General features: G+C 54.0%; 1 protein-coding gene across 1 annotated transcript in view; it reads left to right on the plus strand.

Annotated features, from left to right (window-relative positions):
- The first annotated feature begins 600 nt into the window (after positions 1–600).
- The window catches only part of RSPO4 (R-spondin 4), a 35208-nt gene continuing 13633 nt past the window's right edge, over positions 601–22175 (plus strand). Inside the window, exon 1 of the mRNA XM_060614311.3 lies at positions 601–1134. Within this exon, the coding sequence (XP_060470294.3) occupies positions 657–1134 (478 nt within the window). The 5' untranslated portion in view covers positions 601–656. The remainder of the gene's footprint in view (positions 1135–22175) is intronic.

The raw sequence follows: 22175 nt of genomic DNA on the forward strand, positions 1-22175 counted from the left end.
CTTAAGCAAATCGGTCAGCCTCTCTGACTTCTTTCCTCCCCTGTAAAGTGGGGCTAATCAGAACAGAACCTCACTGAGTTGCTCTGAAGATTATATTACGTGTCAAGGGCTAAGCACAACCCCAAGCACACAGGCCCCGAAACTGATAGCTACCATTAATAGCACGGGGGTTGTTTTCAGTGGGCGGGGCCATGGGAGGCAGGAGTGAGTGCGCTGTCTGTTGGGTAGGCGGAGGGGTCTGGCTCTGCAAGGGTTAAAACAGAACCCGCTGCTCCCAGTCCCGCAGATAAGGTTGGAGGAAACACAGTCCAGGTCCCCCAGACCCTTCACAAGTGAATTTATGAGGTGCTGGTCACTTCCAGGCAAAGATTAGGGGCTCCCCGCAGGCCGCGCAGGAAACATTCAGGGTCAGTGGCCAGAAGGGACGCAGGACTCTTGAAAGAGCAGAAAGGGCGCAGACCAGATGGCCGAGGGACGAGGCCACAGAGTTTGGGGGGGGGGGGGGGGGGACGTGAGACAAAGACAGAAGAAGAGAGGAAGTGCAGGAGTGGCCCTGAAGGGCCAGGCGCAGGAGACACGAGCCACCGAGAAGGAGAAGAGAGAAAATCGGCGGCAGGCGGGGAGTGGGGGGATCGCGACGTGCCGAGAGCACAAGGATGGGGGTCACTTGGCGGCCGCGCGTCTGTACCTGTGTCTGCCCGGCCGGCGGCGGCGGCGGGGCTGGGGAGAGGGGCAGTGCAAGGGGCGGAACGACGCCAGACCGCGGGCTGCGGGACCCGCCGACCTCCGGACCCCCGCCGGGCGACCCCCGCCCCCCGCCGCGCGCGCCTCCCGAGCGGGTTAACGCGCCGCCCCGCGCGCCGGCTCCTCCCCGCCGGGGCAGTGTCCGCGCTCCGCCGACGCCCTCACTCGACCTGGCGGCCGGCCCCTGGGCGGACGGCGCGTCCCTGGCGGCGGCACCGAACCCGCGCCCCGTGGATGCGCCCGCGCGCCCGGAGCAGCCGTCGGGCCTCCCGGGGAGCCCCCCGCGCGCCCGCCCCGACCAGGCTGCCCAGATGCGGGCGCCACTCTGCCTGTTGCTGCTCGTCGCCCACGCCGCGAACATGATCCCCCCGAACCGAAGGAAGAAGCAAGGTACCAGGGGCAGCGGGCAGGGTGGCAGGTCGCCCACAGCGGGGCCGACAGGGAGATGGCCCTTGGGACAGCTGCATGGTGCCCGGCGCCCTGGGCCACTAACTCCTCCGCGTAGCCTTCAGGCCCGCTTTACAGATGGGAAGACTGAGGCTCCAGGTTACCTGTTGAGCCAGCTGGCCCAAGGAGGCTCTCCAAGGAAGGAAGGGGCTGGTAGGACTCTCTCACTGACCCGCTCCCCATAGTTGCAACATTGCTGAAAAGAAGGAGGGTGGCTCTGTGCAGAGATAGGAAGCCCAGGATACCGGGACTGCGGGACAGAATTTTGGGCTTAGAAGCCATGCCTGGTATCCGTGCTGAGCCAGGAGAAGACATACAGCCCTGGGCCAGGAGTCCAGATGCCCTGGACTCAGCCTCAGCATTGACCCTGACTCTCGCATCCCCTCGGGGAAGGCGTGATTCTCAGTGGGCTCCCCCTCTGGTAAGGACATGAGCTTTGTGAATTCAAGATCTGAGACCTGAGTTCAAGTCCATTGGTTCTGGGATGACCTGGAAGAAGTCCCAGAGCCTCCCCCCCCCACCCCAGGTTTTTCCATCTTGACCTCCTAGGAACACTAGGAAGAGAACCCAAGGTTCAGACTCTAAGTGTACCTGGGGCACAGAGGGGACCCTTGCATCCTCACTGGGAGAGTCAGAACGTCCTCAGGAGGTGGGTTTGAGGCCGTCCCTGCAGAGTGGGGGTCGGCAGAGCCGGTGGGGCTGAGGAAGGCAAGCAGGCGAGCCTCCTCCTGAGCTGGTGCCGGTCGGAACCAACCTTGGAGTGCCCGCCATGGCGCTAAGGCTGTCCTTCATTAAGGGAATCCCCACTGCCTCCTCATGAGAACACCCATGCCATTTTATAAAGCCGAGGCCAAGGCTCAGACAGGTTAGGTAACCTTGCTAAGTTGTCCAGCAGGTGAGTGGAAGATCCAGTGTCTTTCTTCCCAGCTGTGGTGTTAGGTCTCAGGAAGGCTACATGGGAGTAAGAAAGAGAGTCTGCCCTCTAGGGGCTTCTCATCCACTTGAGGGAAAAGCCCTGCCTGGACCCAGTGACTGCTGGAGCGGAGCAGGAAGCAGACGGGCTACGGGAGAACTGGGAGTTGGGATTGGGGGGGGAGCAGGGAGACTGGCCCAAAGGGCTCCAATCTCGGGTGTGACTGAATGGAGGGACCCAGGGGGAGGAGACGTGGGTGGGCTTCAGGGTAAGCCGGGGGAAGTTTGGGACCTCGTGGTCCTGTGTGGATGGCCCTTGTATAGTGGTTGATCCCATGGGTTCTGGAGTCAGCCTGCCCGGGTCCAAATCCCAGCTTCCCCAGTGACCAGCTGAGTGACCTCGGGGAAGTCACTTTGCCTCTCTGAGCCTGGGTTTACCCACCTGAGGTTCTTTTAGAAAATCTCTAAGATTTTTCTCAGTGTTAAAGCAGACCAAAGACATGAAAAAGAAAAACTTTCTCCTCATTGACTCCTCTTGAAAATAGGCATAGTAATCTGAAGTATCTAACTCACCAGGCAGCTGTGGGTAAGACTGAGTGAATTGGTGAGTATGTGAAGGGAGTAGCCAAGTACACAGGCTCCTAGTGGGCATTTGCAACACATCTTCATTTCCTGCCCATGATGTCCCTGGCTATGGGAGGTGCTTTTTATCTGGATGAGGATTCAGAGAGGGAAACTGACTCGTCCAAGGTTGCACAGCAGGTAAGCGGCAAAGCAGGCTCGAATCCCGATCCATCTGACAGGGTGTCGCCTGAGCTGTGTTGGTCTTCCCTCTCAGAGCCTCAGTTTCCCCATCTGAAGAGGAGCTGGTTTAGGAGATCTTTGAGATGTTTCACAGTCCGAAAAAGACAGAGAGACAGACAGACAGACACAACACACACACACACACACACACACACACACACACACACAGAATAAAGAAAAAGAAAACTTCCAATCCCTTTCCCCGCCACCAGTAGCTTGGTGAGGACGTTGGGCATGGCAGCCCCTGACGCTGCCCCAGTTTGTCAAGGGGGCTCTTGGCGCCCCTCCCGGAAGCGGTTGATGTCTTGCGTAGGGGTCACAAACATGCCCCATCCAGCATCTCCAGAGAGAGGCTTGTGGCTCCACTTGTCAGTTGGGTGCCATGGATTTCAGTCCCACTCTGGACCCCTTTGTACTGTGTGACCTTGGGCGAGTGGACTCCCCCACTCCTGCCTACAGCCTCAGTTTCCCCACTGGCACTGGGGTGGGGGTTGGGGGGTAGGAAAACCTTTCCCGTAGCGTATTACGCAAGGGGGTCATAGGAATCCTGGCCAAATAGGTTTGGGAAACGCTTAGTTTAGCAGATTTCTTGACTGCAGGACTTACCAGAGCATTCATGGTCAAGCAGTGGGACGAGGCCTCAGGATCCCAAACTAATTATGCAGCAGAGGCCATTTTTCGTCAGATAGCTGCTTGGAAGATTCCACAGGACACCCCTACCCGCTTTGACATTTTCCTCTAATTTTAGCAGGAGAGTGCGTCCCGAAGGCACCTGGGTGTTGGTCGTGCTTCATTCATCGGTTCCTTCACTTGTTCATTCAACAAGTGCCACAAGCTCTGTGTTGGGAAACTTGGAGAGGCCAAGGTGTAGAGACCCTGGGCTGCCCTTGAGCAGCTGCCGGGGTGGAGGGATGTCCCTCCCCTGACTTCCCCAGCCTCCCCTCCGTGCCAGAGTCCTTAGCCTCTGCCTCCGGCCTGCTCTGCAAGGCCCAGCAGCAGCCCCCCTCGGGGCCTGACGCCCGCACACCCCTGCTTCCTCCAGCTCTGGCGTCACTGGTTTGTTTTTTGTTTTTTTTTTTTTTGATGAAACCCAATTTTTCTGTTTCTAAGACAAGCAAGAATGAAAGGCAAGGCTTGAGAAAGGTTCTTGGATCTCGAGTGTCTCTTACAAAACAACATGTTGATTAATTAAGCGTAAATGAATCAGAACCAGATGGAAACATTTCTCTGGAAACATGCTGGGGTGTCCTGGCAATGGGACAGTCAGGGAGTGTGAGGGGGCTCTGGTCTGAACCCCCCAACCGCGATATGGAGCTTCATTTAGGCAATGAGGAGAAGACAGGCTGTGACTGACTTCCCTGATGTCCAAGGCTTGCTGGGGAGGGGGCCTGGTGGAGGTGAGAGTTTCCCCCACGTTTGCAGGGTGATTTTAAGATCCTTCTAGACCCGAGGCAGCCAGGGGCAGAGGGAATTCGGGGAATTCAGCTCTGGAATTCAGATAGCCCTGGGTTCAAATCCTGAGCCCTCTCCTACCCTACCATGCCTTCTCCAATCTCTGATTCCACATCTGTGAAATGGGAACAGTTATACCTACCTCTTTGGCAGTTGGAAAGATTCACCGCAGTCCCAGAGGGAAGGTGTCCGGAAGCATACAGCAGGCGCCTCATAAAGATTCTCCTCCTTCCCCCCTCCCATTCTACAGCAGGGTGGGATGTTCTCTGGACTTGGGGTAAGGGCATCTCACGTGGGTTGAACCTCACCTCTGCCCTTGTCCCTGCTGTGAGCCTTTTTCTTCATCTGTCAAAAGACTGTGACAGCGCTGACATCGGGGGTGGGGGGGTGATCGTACTCATTCTCTGTAAATTGCAGAGCCCTGCGTGGACAGCCAGGTAGACAGCACTGTCCCCTGTGCATAGCAGAGATGCTGAGACCCGGCAAGCAGGTGCCCGGGGCAGTGGCAGAGACGGGGAAGGACCCAGGTTTCTTGTCTCCAGGGCTGGGCCAGGGCTGGACCCAGAACAAGGTGCATCCCCCCCCTAAATGCTGGCATCCGGGTGATGCCAGGTAAAGATGCATGTCAGGGGCGACTCTGGAAGGGGAACGAGTTGCTAAAGGACGGGGAGAGGGCTGCTAACCGCACCTGGAGGGGTCGGGAAGGCGCTGCATATTGGCAGAGTCCTACTTAAGACAAGTCATTTTGGCCCCTTTGGGTCTGGGTGTCTTCATAAAAATATGGCTGGTTGGTTGAGGCCAGGAAATCAGGATGCTTGGCACATAGTAAGTACTCAATAAGTTTGGCTCCACTCACATGCCCTCTCCCTCCGCAGCCAGTTCTGGAGCCCAAACTGGGCTCATAGGAGATGCTGCTTTCACCTCGCGGGCTCCCCCACCCTTGGGGAGGATCCACCTCCCTCTCCAGGGATGGAAACCGCCTAGCTACCACCCAGTCACCAAAGGAGAGCCCTGAGGCCACTTAGCAAGGGCTGGCCATGCTCCAGGAGCTCCACACACGGGGAACCCTCACCGTGGCACTGCCTGGTGTCCTACCCATTTCCCAGACAAAGGAACTGAGGCTCACAAAGGGGCAGTGACCTGCCCAGGAACTCCCAACATGTGGGATGTGGACCCAGGGTTTGGGGGCTCCAAAGCTTGTGCCCAGAAGTACAAATGGGGTCTGTTGATGGCTTGCAAGGTGGAGGTCTCCGAGAGGAGCCTTGTCACGGGTGGGACTTAACCGTTTATCCATCCATTTTTCCATCTAGTGGGAAAACGGACGCTTGCTTTAATTCAAAGTTTTCAAACTGAGATTTACAAGCCAGCAGTGGATCAGGGAGATCCATTTATTAAGTACAGCCAGCATTTTTGAACGGTACAGCGAGGGACCAGAACAGAACAGTATAGAATGTAGAGGGCCGGAGAGTAAATATTTTAGGCTTTGCTGGCCACATTTGACCTGTCACCTACTGTCCTTTGTTGTTGTTGTTGTCGTTGTTGTTGTTGTAGTAAACCATTCTTAGCTCACAGGCCGTGCAAAAACAGGCTGAGGGCCAGCTTTGGCCCACAGGCTATAGTTCACTAACCTTAGAAAATACCAGAATGTGTTGCGAGGGTTAAAATGAAATATTATTTGGGGAAGTGCGTTTCAGGCTACATGCACATGTGAATGTGTGTCTGAGTAGGTGAGTGCACTTGCTCATGTGCCCATAGATGTGGGTTATGTGCGAGAGTTTGTGTGTTTGTACTAGCGTGTGTATTCTGCGTGCTGTGCATAAACGGATATGCAACTGTAATGTTTACCATTGTCGAGGAAGTGTGGAGGCTGCTGGGTCAGCTGAGCCCAGTGTGGTCCCCATCAGTCTCTCCGAGATGGGTTCTAGGAGGATCCCTACGGCACAGATGGGGACACTAAGGCCCGGGGGCGGGGGGTCACATAGCAGGTGCACCCAGGGAGTCTGGCCGCGGAGCTACAAATGCGACACCAAGTCGCCTCAATGAGCAGCAACCGCCCCTGACACATTTTGCAGGTCGTATGGCCCTGAATCTGGTGGCTGCGTCCTTCCCAAGTCCTGTGGCTTTTAGTCTCAGAAGGTGGAATGATCGGTCAGGGCCCTGAATTTCCTCCTGCGTCAGACACCCCTGAGCAGCCAGTGGGTGCCAGATACCGCGTGGGCCTTTCTCGCTGACCCTGCCGGGTGGATGTGGTTGCACCCTCTGCCCTTACAGAAGAGGAAGCTGCTTCAGGGAGGGTTTGTCCAAGGTCACAGAGGATATGGATGTGTGGCCTGGGTCTTTCAGACTCCAGACCCACCGGAGCAAATCCGGGCTACGACAGACTTCTCTGGAAAACCCATCCAATGCCAGTAACCATCCTCTTGTCCACACGGCACTTTACAGTTTGCAGAGAATTCTGCTTGCCTTCTCTCTCTGGAGTTCTGGAGAAGGGTGATAGAATGATGGCATGCTGGGGCCAAAAAGGCCGACTGAGACCTCTGAGACTGATACCTGGGCAAATACGGAGGCTCAATCAGGGCAGCACGTCACCCAGGGTCACCCAGCGGGGGGTGGAAGTGAGGGTACAGTCGAGACTGGGGAGGAGGGGAGGGCGACTGTGGAGAGGCAGAGGAAGGCAGTCTGTTCCAGAGCCTGAAGGTCCTGGTGTAGGGCCTCTGAGAGCCTAAGTTTCCCTGGGTGGCTTGGCCGGGCTGGGTCTTCTGTGCCTTTCTCCCAGGTCTCGGGTAAACGTCAGATGAGGAGTGGAGTCAAGCGCACCAAGGCTGTTGGCGGAGGCTTCTTTTTTAAATTTTTTTATTAAAAAATTTTTTTTTCTTTAACGTTTATTTATTTTTGAGACAGAGAGAGACAGAGCATGTACGGGGGAGGGTCAGAGAGAGAGGGAGACACAGAATCCGAAACAGGCTCCAGGCTCTGAGCTGTCAGCACAGAGCCTGACGCGGGGCTCGAACTCACGGACCGCGAGATCATGACCTGAGCGGAAGTCGGACGCTTAACCGACCGAGCCACCCAGGCGCCCCATGGCGGAGGCTTCTTAATAACGAGGGGCCAGCCCAGGACCGGGAGCCTCATATGGGCCCCTGGAGTTACCTGTGTGCCACATAGGTCATGGCTTGGCTGTGTGGTTCCATCCGAGGGAGCCGGCCGAGACCTGGGCGGGACTGAGAGCCATCCCTGCTTCAAGGCCAGACCTTCCCTTAGAACCTCAGGCCATGGACGCCGTCAGTACACAAAGTGGCCCCAGGCTCGATAAACACCCAGGATCACGCTTCTTACCTGTATTTCCACACACATACAGGTTCCTAAAAACATATATATGTATTTTTTTCTTTAAAAATACTTAACTCTCAGGGCGCCTGGGTGGCTAAGTCGGTTAAGTGTCTGACGCTTGGTTTCTGCTCAGGTGCATGAGTTCGAGCCCCGCGTCGGGCTCTGTGTTGATGGACCGCACGGAGCCTGCTTGGGATTCTCTCTCTCTCTCTCTCTCTCTCTCTCTCTCTCTCTCTCTTTCTCTGTCTCTGCCCCACCCCCCCCCCCACCTCTCAAAATAAATAAATAAGGGGCGCCTGGGTGGCTCAGTCGGTTGAGCGTCTGACTTCGGCTCAGGTCACGATCTCGCAGTTCGTGAGTTCAAGCCCCGCGTCGGGCTCTGTGCTGACAGCTCAGAGCCTGGAACCTGCTTTGGATTCTGTGTCCCCCTCCTTCTGCCCCTTGCCTGCTCATGCTCTGTTTCTCTCTGTCTCTCAAAACTGAATAAACGTTAAAAAAAAAAAAAATTTTTTTAAATAAATAAATAAATATAAAATTTAAAAATAAATAAACTAAAAAGAAAAATACTTAACTTCTGCTGACATCAAAGGTTTCAAAAAGTCTGTTTTTGATCTGGTTTTACGTTCAAGCGTTAACTCGATGCCAGGTGCCGTTACCCGTGTTATTTTATTTGATTTAACAAGACCAGGCACTGTTCTAAGTGCTTTATATATATGAACTGATTAAGTTTTCTTAATAAACCTATATGAGGTGGGCCCTGTTATGATCCCTGTTCTACAGATGAGAAAACTGAGGCACAGAGAGGTCAAGTAACTTACCCAAGGCCACACAGCCGAGGCTCAAATCCTGCCCGGTCCCAGAGCCCGAGCTCAGTCATTTCTCGGCCTCCCAGGTTTGCTGTGAGGACTCTTATCCATATTTGGCAAAGGAGGAAACTGAAGAGAGAGGGGCATTACATAAAGTATATGCAATCGCCATTTTTATAGGTCAAAACCGGCCCCACATTAGCAATTTCATATGCTTCAGTCCAATAGCTTGGCAAAGTAAGTTTGGCAAAACCAGGATTGAAACCCAGACAATTAATTCCAAAGCTTGGGTGCATAACCAGCCCGCCAGGCCTTCTCCCAGTTCAGCCACACAATAGCCCGTGAGGCGGTTTGATCCTATTATTCTACAGAGGAGGCCCTCCAAGCTCAGAGAGGGCAGTTGACTTGCCAAGGGCGCAGAGCCAGGACGGGGAGAAGCTGGGATGTGTCTCCAGGTCCCCAGGGGCCGGAACCTCTTATCTTGGCCCCGTGCAGCAGGCGGTGCTATTCAGACACACGCCCTCGGCCCCAACCTCGGGGATCCCCCCCCCGCCGGGTCCCACAGGGAATGGTCCGGTTCCCACCGCTGACAAACTCGTCTTGGGCACAGCGGCTTCAGGCCGGGCCACCCCCTCCTGCCCCGGGATGATTTCTTGGAGTCATGCCGTGTGATTCATAGAGCCCCCGCTCTGCCATCCATGGTGGAGGCTCCAGTGCGCCACCGTGGTGGGGGTTCTGTCTCACCAGCTCAAAAGAAAAGCATTCCCAAGCCGGGGGGACCCAGACCGCATGGGGAAAACCACTCCCTTTCGCCAGAAGCCTCCACTTTCCCTGAAGCCCAACAGCAGTGCCCACATCCGCCAGGGCTGAGACACACAGAGAAGGAAGGTCACGACTGCCCTTCAGGAGCGTGCTCTGGTGTTGGCAGGCAGGCACAGCTGTCCCTAGCAAGTCCCAGATGAGCAGCGGGTGGCCAACAGGCTGTCACGAAGGCCATGGGCTCTGCCACTCACTGGCTAAGTGACCTTGGGCAGTTCACCTCTCCCTTCTGCGCGTCTGTTGGCTAACTTGCAAAGTAGGGCATTCCTAGCAAATAGGGGGTGCTCTTAAGAGTTCTAGCACCAGGCAGGGAGGATGGGATTGGGGCTGGACGTTCATGGGCTCAGCTCCCACCTCTGCTACTGCCTTGCTTGGGTGAAAATATTCCACTCCCGGGTCTCAGTGTCGTGTATCAGTACAATGGGGACACTGATAGCATCTACATCATATGGTTGTCTTAAGGATTAACATTATGCATGCAACCCACCTGGGAGAGAGTAGGTGCTCAATAAATCGTGACACCCGTCACGCACCGTGAGGGGTTGGCTCTTTCCAGATCAAGTGACTCTGGACTTTCCAGAGTCCAGAGCTGTCCAGCCTGGCGTCAGACACGCCCCGGCCTGCGTTTGAAAGTCCTCAGGAGACCTCAGGAGACTTGTCAAAAGAAGGCCACCTTGAGGAGCCCAGATTCAAAGGAGATGGTGGTCCTAAGTGCTGTGTGACTGTCGCACAGTGACTACTGTCTCTGAGCCTCTGTTTACTCTGTGAAATCCGACTCCAGAGGACGGCAGCGAGGCTGGAAGAATGTGTGCGTGTGTGTGCGTGGTGCTGGCACATTATAAATGTATAAATGATGTGATGGCTATTTGTGGATGAGGCCGTCGCGGGGCCTGACGTCCTACCCTGTACCCAACGCAAGCTGGAAAAACCCAGTCAGATGCCGTCTTTTGGACACGCTTTTCCTTCCTCCTGCCCCCGTCCCTCCCTTCTGGCAGGCATCTGAGTCCATCAGACTCCCTAATTCATAGCACATTATCCGCACCAGCCGTGCAAAATCCTGCCCTTGGTTTCTATTTTATTTTTCTTGCTTTCTTTTTTAAACTGTTACAAATTGCTGGTTTTTTATTTCACTCTTACGTTTGTTTCACTTCTTTAAACTTTGTTCTCTTTTATCCCACGTAAACAGTTTAATTTTATTTTTAAATTTTTCACCAATTACTCCAGGGAAAAGAAAAAAAAAATAAAGTTTTCACCATGTTTCCTGAATATTTTTCATCAATTTGTAGGACTCACGGTGTTACCTGTATATTGACCCCATGTTGGTTCTGACATTGAAAATGTCTTTCTTCAGCCCGACACCCATCTGCTAACTTTGTATGTCCTTTGGAGTTTAGAAATCATTACCCATGATGCTGTTCATGTGGTCAAAGCCCACGAGCTTTTTGGGGAAGGGGGTTGTCTTCTGCCTTCTGGTCTGGGCTTTTTAATCTTAGAAAATGTCCTTATTAGGGGCACCTGGCTGGCTCAATGTGTGATTCTTGATCTCGGGGTTGTGAGTTCGAGCCCCACGTTGGGCATAGGTTATTTAAAAAGAAAATCTAAAAAAAAGAAAGAGGGGCGCCTGGGTGGCTTGGTCGGTTAAGCGTCCGACTTCGGCTCAGGTCATGATCTCACGGTCTGTGAGTTCGAGCCCCGCGTCGGGCTCTGTGCTGACAGCTCAGAGCCTGGAGCCTGTCTCAGATTCTGTGTCTCCCTCTCTCTCTGCCCCTCCCCTGTTCATGCTCTGTCTCTCTCTGTCTCAAAAATAAATAAATGTTAAAAAAAATTTTTTTAAATAAAAAAAAGAAAGAGAGAGAGAGAGAAAGATAAAGAGAGAAAAGAAAAGAAAAGAAGAGAAAAGAAGAGAAAAGAAAAGAAAATGTCCTTATAAGAAAGTCTCATTAGAAGGGTGTGAGCCCTCGGCTCTCCATCCCTCAAGCGGGCCACCCTTCCGTGACCCATGCCTTCCATGACAGCATGTGGGCCTCGGCCCCTCCCCAGCACACTATTGGAATTCTCAAATGCAGGGGATGCTTCTCGGTTCACCCTCATCCCTGAATGTCCCCTCGGTCACTGCATTCCAGCTGGCACTTGCTGGTAGCCAGACCCTGTCCTTGGGGGCCCCAGACTGATGGAGGTGTCAGGCCCACCAGAGCGGGTCTTAGTGTGCGAGTAGGAGAGGTGACAGTGAAGTTGGCTTGAAGGGCATCCCGAGGGGTGTCAGAATCCTCCCCACGGGGCTGAGCAGCCCCAGCCCGAGGCAGGCATTTTCTCAGGGCTGTTTTGGCTAAAGGGCTACAGTTTATGGATCATCTTATTCTCTAGCATCACACCCAAAACCACCACCAACAACAGGAGGAAAAAGAATACAAACACTCAAGACATTTGTATGCAAAGCTGACTTTAAGGCAGGTCCTCTCTTCTGCCTGGAATAAATCTCCTCCTGTCTGTCCTCACAAACAGCTCAGGGCCCCTCTTGGGCTGACCTTGGGCCCTGACAGGCATATGGTTTTCAAGGGCTGTCCTCTGCTTTTGGAGAGCCACGGGGCAGGAGTCACCAGGGAAGCATGCCCCCAGCAGTTAGGGGCTGAGACTCTGGGTTGCATCCTTGCCGTGAGTTCGTGGGGCAACACTTCATCTCTCTGAGCCTCAGCATTCTCCTCCATGAATTTGGGGAACGTGTAGCCCCAGCTTGTAGAGCCATAGTGGCCTTGAAGTGATCTGCCACAAGGACCAGAGTGGCACGGGTCCCTGCCTGCTGCAGAGACTCAGCCACCATGAGCCGGCCTCTGCCCACTTGGTAGTCCCGGTCCCTTCGAGGGCCTGCCAGAGCTCACAGTGACCGCCGTCCCCTGGCTCCGCTGCCCTTCCTGGTTTCAGACCTTAGTTCTGGTTTTAACTGGGCAAGAAGGAGTATGGTTCCCATTTTGCAGATGAGCAGACTGAGGCCCACTGACTGGGGATGTCAGATTTTCAGGCCTGTGCAAGCCCAGGTTCCTCAGACCGCCTGGGTTGCAGTTTAGTGGAGACAGTGCCTCGGGGCCACAAGAGAGAGCCGAGGCCGTCGATGGCCCCATTTCTGGGGACATTCTGCCACCCCCCACCACGTGCTGGGCCTGTTTGCCCTCTTCCGTTCAGTTCCTCCCCACTGGCATCATACAGTTTATTGAGCACCTACTGCATGCTGGGTGCTTTGTGTGCACTACTCACATCCTTAGGAGACGGGTACCCATTTTACAGAAGAGGAAAATAGGACCCAGATGGGGGAAGTCAGTTACCCAGATTCGCACAGCCCTCATAGAGCCTGGATTGGAACCCAGGCTGGGGCTCCAAAGAGCTCTTTTTCACTGTGCCCGGGATTGTCAGCTAAACCCAGGACAGAGCATAAGGATATGTTTGGCTCCCATTTAATGAGTGCTTGGCATGTAGGCGGGCACACAGCCAGGTCCTCTGCAGGCTATCACCTGCCTTTACCCTCCAGGCAACCCTTGGAGAGCATCATTCTGTATTGCAGATGAGACACTGAGGCCCCGAGGGCCAAAGGACCCCTTCCCCGGCCAAGGTGGCAAAGCTAGGATTCAGCCGGGAGCCTCGTATACCCTGGGGAAGGAGCGTCACCTACACCAGCAAGGCCCCAGCCATCCTCAGCCCCCGGGGCAGCAGTGAGTAGCCTGGACCTAGCCTCCCAGGTCAGGTGCCGGGGACCAGACCATACACGAGGCCAGACGGAGTGGACCAGCTGGCCAGAGGCTCTGTGGCCGACTAGCCAAAGACACCTGTCCCATAATCAGGATTCCAGCCCTGCCCTCTGGTGACCAACCGGGTGACTCTGAAGGTGCCTGCCTCTCTCCGGGCCTCAGGGTGCCATCTGTACAATGAGGTTACTGCCCTTGAAACTTGAATAGACTCTGCCCAAACCCCCTCCTCAAAAAAGAGGTGTGGGTGACTTCAATCTTATACAGTTTCTGTATCCTGTAGGTCACAAATAATATTTCCTTCTTGTTTTAATCTTCATTTTGAAAAGTAGTTGGGGCCCCCGGGTGGCTCAGTCGGTTGAGGGTTCGGCTTCAGCTCAGGTCATGATCTCACGGTTTGTGGGTTCGAGCCCCGCGTCGGGCTCTGTGCCGACAGCTCAGAGCCTGGAGCCTGCTTCGGATTCTGCGTCTCCTTCTCTCTCTCTGCTCCTCCCCCACTCATGCTCTGTCTCTCCCTCTCCTTCAAAAATAAATAAAAACATTAAAAAAAAATTTTTTTTAAAGTATTAGTGAGGTAAGGTAGCTCTTCTTGTGGTTTCTGGCTCATTTGTCTTTCTCCTTTGAGTTACTGGTAATATCTTTGCCCGTTTTCCCACTTTAGTTGTTCCTGTTTTTCTTATTGATTTCTAGGAGTTCTTTGTATATTAAGAATGATGATCCTTGGCCTTCTGTGTGTGTAAGTGGCTTAATGATCAGACTGAACATGTGACAGAGGGTTGCAAATATGGCATGTGCTTTCTCTCTCTCTAGTTCTCTGTTGTATCTCTAAAACCCAGTCCCGAATTATTTGGGCAGATCTCAAAGCTTTCTGGTATTAAAAAACCCAGCCCGGTGCTACATTTTAAAAACATAGGTCTAATTTCCAACTCTCTTCTTCCCCCTCCCTGACTTGGCTCCTGAGTCCATTGACCTGCCCTGTGGGGAGATGTGTCGTGCCCTCTCCCTCCCTCCCCCTCTGCACGTTGGGGGGCAGAATACAGGGGGTAGGGACAGGGACAGTGGTCTCTTCGGTCTCTTCGGTCTCTGGTGCTGCTGTAGCCTCATAACGCTCAGCACTGAGTAAACTTGGGGCCTCGTCACCAGCGAGCAGAGGGGCAGGGGGGTCAGGTCTGAATGTTCCTATGCCCTGCTTCATGCCCCCGCCATGGGACGGATGTCATAACTGTGGTGGGGTGTGATTTATCAGGGGGGCGGAGCATGGGCTCTTCTTCTCCTGATTTTCCTACCTCCCTCACCACCCCGTGGCGTCCCCACAGCCTCTTGGCTCTTTGGGTTGGGAATCCAGAGCTTGGATCAAGCTCACCTGCCTCCGTCAGTCGCTTACGCAGACAACTGGCCCAACGGTGGCAGTGCGGTCTTCCCCGGGCCTGCGCTGGCCCCTTCGGCACTCCCCTCCTTCCCGGTAGAAATGAGAATGGTCCGTAAGTGTGTGTTCCATCAGGGGACGAAACGCCATTTCCACGATCCTCAGGCACCCTCCAAACTGTGAGTGGTTCCCTTGCCACCCCAGCTGGGTCGAGGGAGGTGGGGAAGTGCGGGACAACCCTTCTTGGATTCTCTTCAGAAATCCGTTTATACAGGCTGGGGAGGCAGTGGCAGCAGAGAGGATGGGGGGGGGGAATGCCAAGATACCTGTCCCCCCTCTCACTAAGCCCTGGAGGGGGTGTCAGCTCCCAGTTGCATACCCACGAGGCAGCTCTCTTTAGAACACAGCGGCAGGGGAGGGGAGGACTCAGCCGGTTTCCACCCTTTGTCACAAGCTTGGGAGCAGCAAGTCCCGTTCCTTCATTCATTCAACAAACGTTTACAGAGCACCCGGCGTACCCAGCACTGTGTGTAACACTGGGAGCGGGGATGAGTAAGACAGAGAGCCTGGGAAATCTATCTTCCAATCTAGAATCATTCTGTGCATCTTTCTAAAATGTTTCCACAGGTCTGTGATTTGTCTCCTTTTTTTTTTTTTAATGTTTATTTATTTTTGAGACAGAGACAGAGCATGAACAGGGGAGGGGCAGAGAGAGAGGGAGACACAGAATCTGAAACAGGCTCCAGGCTCTGAGCTGTCAGCACAGAGCCCAATGTGGGGCTTGAACCCACAAACTGTGAGATCATGACCTGAGCCGAAGTCAGATGCTTAACTGACTGAGCCACCCAGGTGCCCCTCCTTTTTTTTTTTTAATGTAATGTTTTTATTTATTTTTGAAGGAGAGAGAGAGACAGAGCATGAGTGGGGGAGGAGCAGAGAAAGAGGGAGCCACAGAATCCGAAACAGGCTCCAGGCTCCAGGCTCTGAGCTGTCAGCACCGAGCTGACGCGGGGCTCGAACTCAAGAACCGTGAGATCATGGGCTGAGCCGAAGTCAGAGGCTTAACGGAATGAGCCACCCAGGCGCCCCTCTGTGATCTGTCTTTTAACTTTAATAAGTCGAACAAAAGCAAATGAGATGGGGTTCTTTGTTTCCTGTTTTACCCTGATGTTCCTGGAGTCTAGGAAAGGGTGTGGTACCTCATAGGTATTTAAGAAATGCCTGTCGGATGGATGTGTAAATGCATACTGGACCCTTCCACACAATGGGTTTTGACAGATGGAGAAACCGAGGCTCAGAAACAGGGAGGGACTTGCCCTAGGACCCAAAGATCTGAGGCAGGAGGCTATGTCTGGGGCTCTCTCCCTTCTGCTAGGATTCGAGAGGGGAAGGGAGCCTGTGGGAAGAGACCAGACCCAGAATTGGGTCCACGAAGATGCTTAGCGCTTGCCTGGAGGCCCAGACTGGATTCTCGACTCTGTCACCCCTCGGAACCTCCTGATCCCCAGGGGGGTGCTGGTTGAGAGGGGCTGGAGCTGTCGCTGGAACCCTGACAGCCCTGACTTTTAGGGCTGGTCCCCTTCCCTGGTGCTTACTGGCAGTGGGGCCCCAGGATTTCTCAGTGCTGAGCGCTGATCATCTACCCAAGGCTTCCTTGGGCTTAATTTTATGAGGTGAGGAGGGTGTTTATGTTGGGCCTGTTCTGAGGGCTAGATTCTCCCTAATACTCAATAACAGCCACCAGTTACTAAGACTGCCTGGCCTTAAATCGCAGCTTGCCGCTCATCAGCTGTGTGATTCTGGGCACCTCACTTACCTTCTCTGTGCCTTAACTTCTTTGTCTGTAAGGGAAGATACTAACACCTCACCGGGTTATGGCGACAGAGTCTGGCCATGTAGGGGCTCCACGCTGCTCACAGACGTCCCGCTGCCACACGTCTACCGTCTGCCGGACACGGGTTTACAGATGGGGAAACTGAGGCCCAGAGAGGTTGGTTTGAGGTTTGAACCCAGGCTGTCTGCTGGCTGCTGTGCCACCTCTCCTGCCACCACTGGAACTGTGGGACTTTGGGGCTCGAAGGTCCTTAGAGATGGTCCAAGCCCTCAGGGGCTGCCTCCAGGAGGGGGTGAAGGGACCCAAAAGGACTGGGTTCAAGATCCTCACTCTCAAACCCATCCAGATTTCAACCCAAGCAGCTCTATTCTTTCCTGCCCTGTTAACTGAATGCCCATATCTCATCTCCTTCTGGGGAAAAAAAGGCTTTCATAGCGGAAAATATTTTGAAAGCCCCTTATCAAGACCAATCCTTTCGTTTTCTGCTGGGGAAACTGAGGCGTGGGGCGAGGAGGAACTCTGCCAAGATCATACACAGAGTCTGAGTCCACGCTGAGACGGGTACCACGGTCCTGGTTCCTAGCCCTGTGCTCTGTGCCTCACAGGACTTCAACAGGACAAAGTAAAGGAGGTTGCTTATGTCAAACCTGGTACCTTTCTCCAATGAATCTTAGGAATCCAGGCTTTCTAGTTCCTCTTAGAAAGTTTCCCCCACCTTCCCTGGAATCCTGGCACTCACATCCTCCCCGGGGCTTGCGGGAGGCTCCTGGTTTAGCCCAGTGGGCATTGCCCCCTACCCACGGCATATGGCATCGGGGTGCCAATATTGGCTGGATATGTCCCACCAGAGTCCTAACTGCTGCAGACGTCCTCCTACTCAGCCAGAGCTGAAGTTTTATAGCCTCTCAAAGAGCCAGGAGGGGCCTCTGCAAATAAAGAGCAATGGGGAATCATAAGCTCCCCAGGGGAGGGAAAGGGTTAGGGTTGATTGAACCCCAGTTCTGCCAGCTACTTTATACACAGGTCTCAGGGTACTTTAGAGCAGCCAAGTAGGTTTAGAGAGGATCAGAGAGGCAAGAGACCTGCCCAAGGCCACACAGCAAACCATACAGAACCAGAACTGGAGGGAGCCAGGAGCTGTCTGAGTCCACTCCCCACCCTACAAGTACTGAGCACCTACTGTGTACCAGGCATCTACTCTGCCAGGTACTAGGGTGATGGCCGTGAGCAAGCCAGAAACGCACCCACTTCAGGGAGACTCTGTTCATGGGAAGGGTCATGAGATTTCTTGAGGACCTACTCTGCGCCCTTTTGAGCAGAATGCATTTGACCCTCAAAATATCCCAATGAGGTAACTACAGAAGAAGAAACTGAGGCACGGAGTATTCCAGCAGCTTGTTCCAGGCCACCCACCACAACAAACCGCCAGTCCCTGTAGCTGGAAAAGAAAAGGAACCGTTTTCTCGATACTTTTTCCCAAAAGAATGGCAACCGCATCTACTTGACAATTTTGTGACAGTCTCACACGTAGGACAATCGCGAGACAAGTTCTTACACAGTTTCACATGCTTGACAACATTACGACACCTTCACACCCAAGACGGTTTTGTGACAGTTCCGTAGGCAGATTGACTTGCTGACAGTTTTACAGTCAGAGCAGCTCCATGATGATTCTATGCATGGATGGTGGGGTGCTGACCTCTGGGGAGATGTGGGTCCCAGAGAAGCCACCTGGAACATAGGACTGTCTCTGCCTGGTCCCGGTCTCAGCCGGCTGCTCCCACCTCCAGTGCTGCTTGCTGAGTGATGCAGGATCCAATAACAATCCTTTTTTTTTTTTTTTGCAAGTGATTGTAAAATGACGATTTTTCTGAAAGTCACTAGCGCTGCTTTGGGCTGCTCGGCTCCCACAGGGCTCCCCCAGGAACACAAGTGTGGCCGCCCTTAGCGAGTGGGTAATGGAGGGCAGAATACATCTGCTGGGTCCAGGGAGGGTCGTTAAGGGATAGGGAAGCGGAGATTTGGTTCGATGAGAGTTGGGAGGCCGGGCACGAGCAGACCGCTCCGGACTGTGTCCACCCCCCTCCCCCCTACCTGGCAGGAGGGCCAGGCAGGGCTGGCACAGGGTGAGCATTTCATGCTTCACCCCTGAGCACTGGAATCCTTTTGATGTGCGTTTCACCTGCCGGCACACACCCCTCATTGTCCTAGCAGCGCGCGCGCGCGCGTGCACACACACACACACACACACACACACACACACAACCCCAGTCCCTCCCCTTCCTGCCTTGCTGAGCTTGGTAGGGACTGTCCCCAACTCACGCCACTTGGGAAAGCCCTCCGATGAGTGGTAAGAGGAGCTGGGTTGCCCCTTCCAAATATTACCCCCACCCCTCAGCCACCATCAAGGCCACTGGAGCAAGGTAGCACTGTCTGGGGACTCTGTTGAGCTCTGCTGCTTACACTGGTTGGCCTAAGAGCCTCAGTGTCCTCACCTGTGTAATGAGGGGTGAGAACAGCACCAACCCCCTTGGTTCTTAAGATGAGGTCAAGGACCAGCACCATCCACGTCCCTGGGGAGCTTTGTAGGAAAGCAGGATCTCAGACCCCACCCAGACCTTTGGCATCAAAATCTACACTTGAACCCAAGATCCCTGGACACTTTTGTTGCAGCATCAGTGTTTGGGAAGCCCTGGCTGACCTCGCAGTGTGGATTTTGAAGAGCATCTGAGTTCATACAAATACAGCACCTAGCACACCACCACAGTCTTTAAACCAACCCCCCTATATTGAGAGGTGGTGATGCCCTCTGCTTTTGACAAGCAGCCCCGGATGATTCTATGTGGATTTAAATCTGAGGATCACCAGGGGCTGGGAAAGAACAGATGTGGGTGTGAATCCTGGCTCCCTTACCATCCTCCGTCCTGTCTTCCCCCACCCACGTAAGCCAACGTCAGTAAAGGATTCCTTCTGGATTCTGACCTGGGGGGAGGGGAGCAGAGCACTTCCCTACCTCCCAAAGCCCTGGTGGGGACAGCAAGAGAAACCCCCAGAGAGAATTTGGAAGGGACGGGGAGACAGGCATTTGCTCCCTGGTTGACCGCACACGTGCTAACCTGTTCTGTGTCACGGGGGTGAGCATGGCAAAGGGGGGAAATGAATGAGACATGCAGAAGGGGCGGGCTCAGTCCCTGGACAGCCTGCACTTGTGTGGCCAGGGCCAACTTCCTGCCTCAGTCAAGGTCAAATGGACGTGGAAGGCGGCAGTGGCCTTAGCACAACACTGGAAACTTAGCAAAGACCATAGTAGGGGGACGTGTTATTCATTGTGGAGGATTAAAGGGGGGGTGGGATACCCTGGCACCCGGGAGGAGGTGTGGCCTTAAGATGAAGCCTTCGGGTTCTGCAGTCGCCCTGCTTGGGTCTGGCTGTCCGCTCCACCTCTTACTAAGTGACCTCGGACAAGCAGCAGCGGTGCCCTGAACCTCAGTTTCCTCGTCTCTGAAGTGGGTATGATGATCGCACTTAAATGCCTTTTGCAGCATCCCCACATGGAACGGTGAGCAGCTACGAAAAAGAATAAGGCAGAGAGGTGCAACGTTGGCCAGGATAGTTCGGATGAGCAGAAGCAAGGTGCTGACTCGTCTGTGGGCGGCTCTGGGGTTTATCCCCACCCTCCTGGGGCTCGCCCTTCAGTGGAGGAAAAGAGACACCATCAGCTTCCTTTACGATACATGAGCCTGGTCCTCCCACCCAGACTGCAGGCTCCCTGAGAACAGGTGCAAGGCAAGGGCGGTTTGAAGAACACTCCAAACTAGGCGCCAGCCCTCAAGGGAGCACCTTGGGTGCCTCCCAGGCATCTCGCATAAATCAAGTAACAAAATAGCGCTCATCCGTCTGCCCTGAGTTGTGCTGAGCACTTTGCGTGGATGAGCTCACGTCATGCCGACAAGTGCCTGGGAGCTGGTTGCCACCGTTGTCCCCATTTTGCAGGAGACTGAGGTTCAGAGTAGTGAAGCCACTTGCCCAAGATCACCCAGCCAGGAAGCGGTGGTTGTCAGGCTCCAAAGCCAAGCGCACCTCAACATTCTGCTGAGTGTGTGGCCCTCTAGGTCCCCCCTGGGTACTGAGAAGAGGCCAGTGGGCTGGAGACCTTTAGCCCTGCACCCCGTGGGAGACTACAAGCTGGGAGTCATCTCCAGGGTCCATCCCTTGCCGGGATGGTGCAATCTGCCCTCCAGGCAGGGATGTGCCGCGGGGCTCCTCTGAGCCAGCTTCCAGCAGCGGCGACTGCCTCCCATATGTGGTGGCCGGAGTGGACAGGCGGGAGCCCACATGTTGTTTATTTCCTTTGGTCATCAGTGACATGTGTCCCCCACTTGCCAGGCAGGGATCAGAGGACTCACTGCCCAACGCTGTCTGCATGGGGCCCCCCTACAATGGTCTGGATCCTCCCCTGGGACAGAGCAGGACTGACCCAGGGTGGGGACTGGCCCTCCTCAGGTTGCACTGCCTCGGGGCAGGGGGTGGCATTCTCTTTCCACCCCCATCCTTCTCACCCCGAGGGAGAGCTTCAGGACAGCTGTGTTAAATCCTCTGTCGACCATGACACATGATGTTCTCACGCAAGACAGTTCCCCGGGCACACCCCAGTTAGGAAGAAACTCTACCCCCAAAAATGTTGACATCAAAATAAAACGTTCTGCACTGATTGCCCAAGCAAGTCCCGAATCACAAACAGCCACGAACGCATTGTAGGCGGTGATAGTAATATTCCTGAGTCGCTCATCAGTGTCAGGGTTTCTCAGGTCCTCACGACATTCACTGTAAGCTCAGCCAGTCTGATGCCTGTTTTGCAGGTGGGGAAACTGAAGCACAGAGAGGCTCAAGGACACCTGGGCAAGGATAAGGGGCAGAACTGGGATTTGAACCCACAGAGTCTGGCTCTTAACCCTACTCCAGTCTTCAAGCAGCGCCCGCATCCCCTGGGAACCTGTTAGCGATGCACGTTCTCAAGCCCTGCCCAGATCTGCTGCATCCACAACTCTGGGGGAGGCTCAGCCATCTGTGCTTTAATTTTTAAAATCTTTTAAAATGTTTTATTTATTTTTGAGAGAGAGAGAGAGAGAGATACAGAATCCGAAGCAGGCTCCAGGCTCTGAGCTGTCAGCACAGAGCCCAATGCAGGGCTCGAACCCACGAACCCACGAACCGCGAGATCATGACCTGAGCTGAAGTTAGATGCTTAACTGACTGAGCCACCCAGGCACCCCAGCCACCTGTCCTTTAATAAGTCCAAGGTGAATCTGATGCATGTCCAGTTTTGGGAACCCCTGCTCTACATTGCTTTCTAGCATCAGTGAGTGAAGTGGGTATAACATAAACAGAAGCTCAAGGATGATAACCCAGAGCAGCTGACCTTTGCCCTCAGCGGCAGGGATAAGTAAAGGAAATGGTGGGGCAGAGTGGCGAGCCTGTGTCCCATCTAGGTGACTTCAACCGAGTATTGCCTTGAGGGAATGCAGGCACAGTGTTGGCAGATAGGCTGGCTTTTTCCAGAGAAGTCCAAATGCCCGCTTTTTATGTGAAATCTGATTTTTTAAATGTTAGCAATCTATTCAAATTAGGGTGGGGTTTTTTTTTGGTTTTGTTTTGTTTTTTAAGTGTGGGGCTGGAGTTCTTAACTTGGGTATTGAGGGTGTTTCAGACTCGCTGTGGGCTGCTGAGGACATAAGCCTGCCTGGGAGGGCACGTAACTTTCACGGTCGTAGATGTCACCCTGTGCCTTTTGGCCCCTTCCAGGAAAGCTCTGCAGGCTGAAGGTGGGTGGGAGGCATGATATCGCAGAGGTGACCTTGACTCCACTTGAAATTCCCAAGTGGAAAAAAATATGGAGAGCACTTGCAAATGTTGAGCCATTGACTCCT

This window comes from Panthera onca, chromosome A3 (assembly GCF_046562875.1).
Source record: "Panthera onca isolate mPanOnc1 chromosome A3, mPanOnc1 haplotype 2, whole genome shotgun sequence".
NCBI classification, from domain to species: domain Eukaryota; kingdom Metazoa; phylum Chordata; class Mammalia; order Carnivora; family Felidae; genus Panthera; species Panthera onca.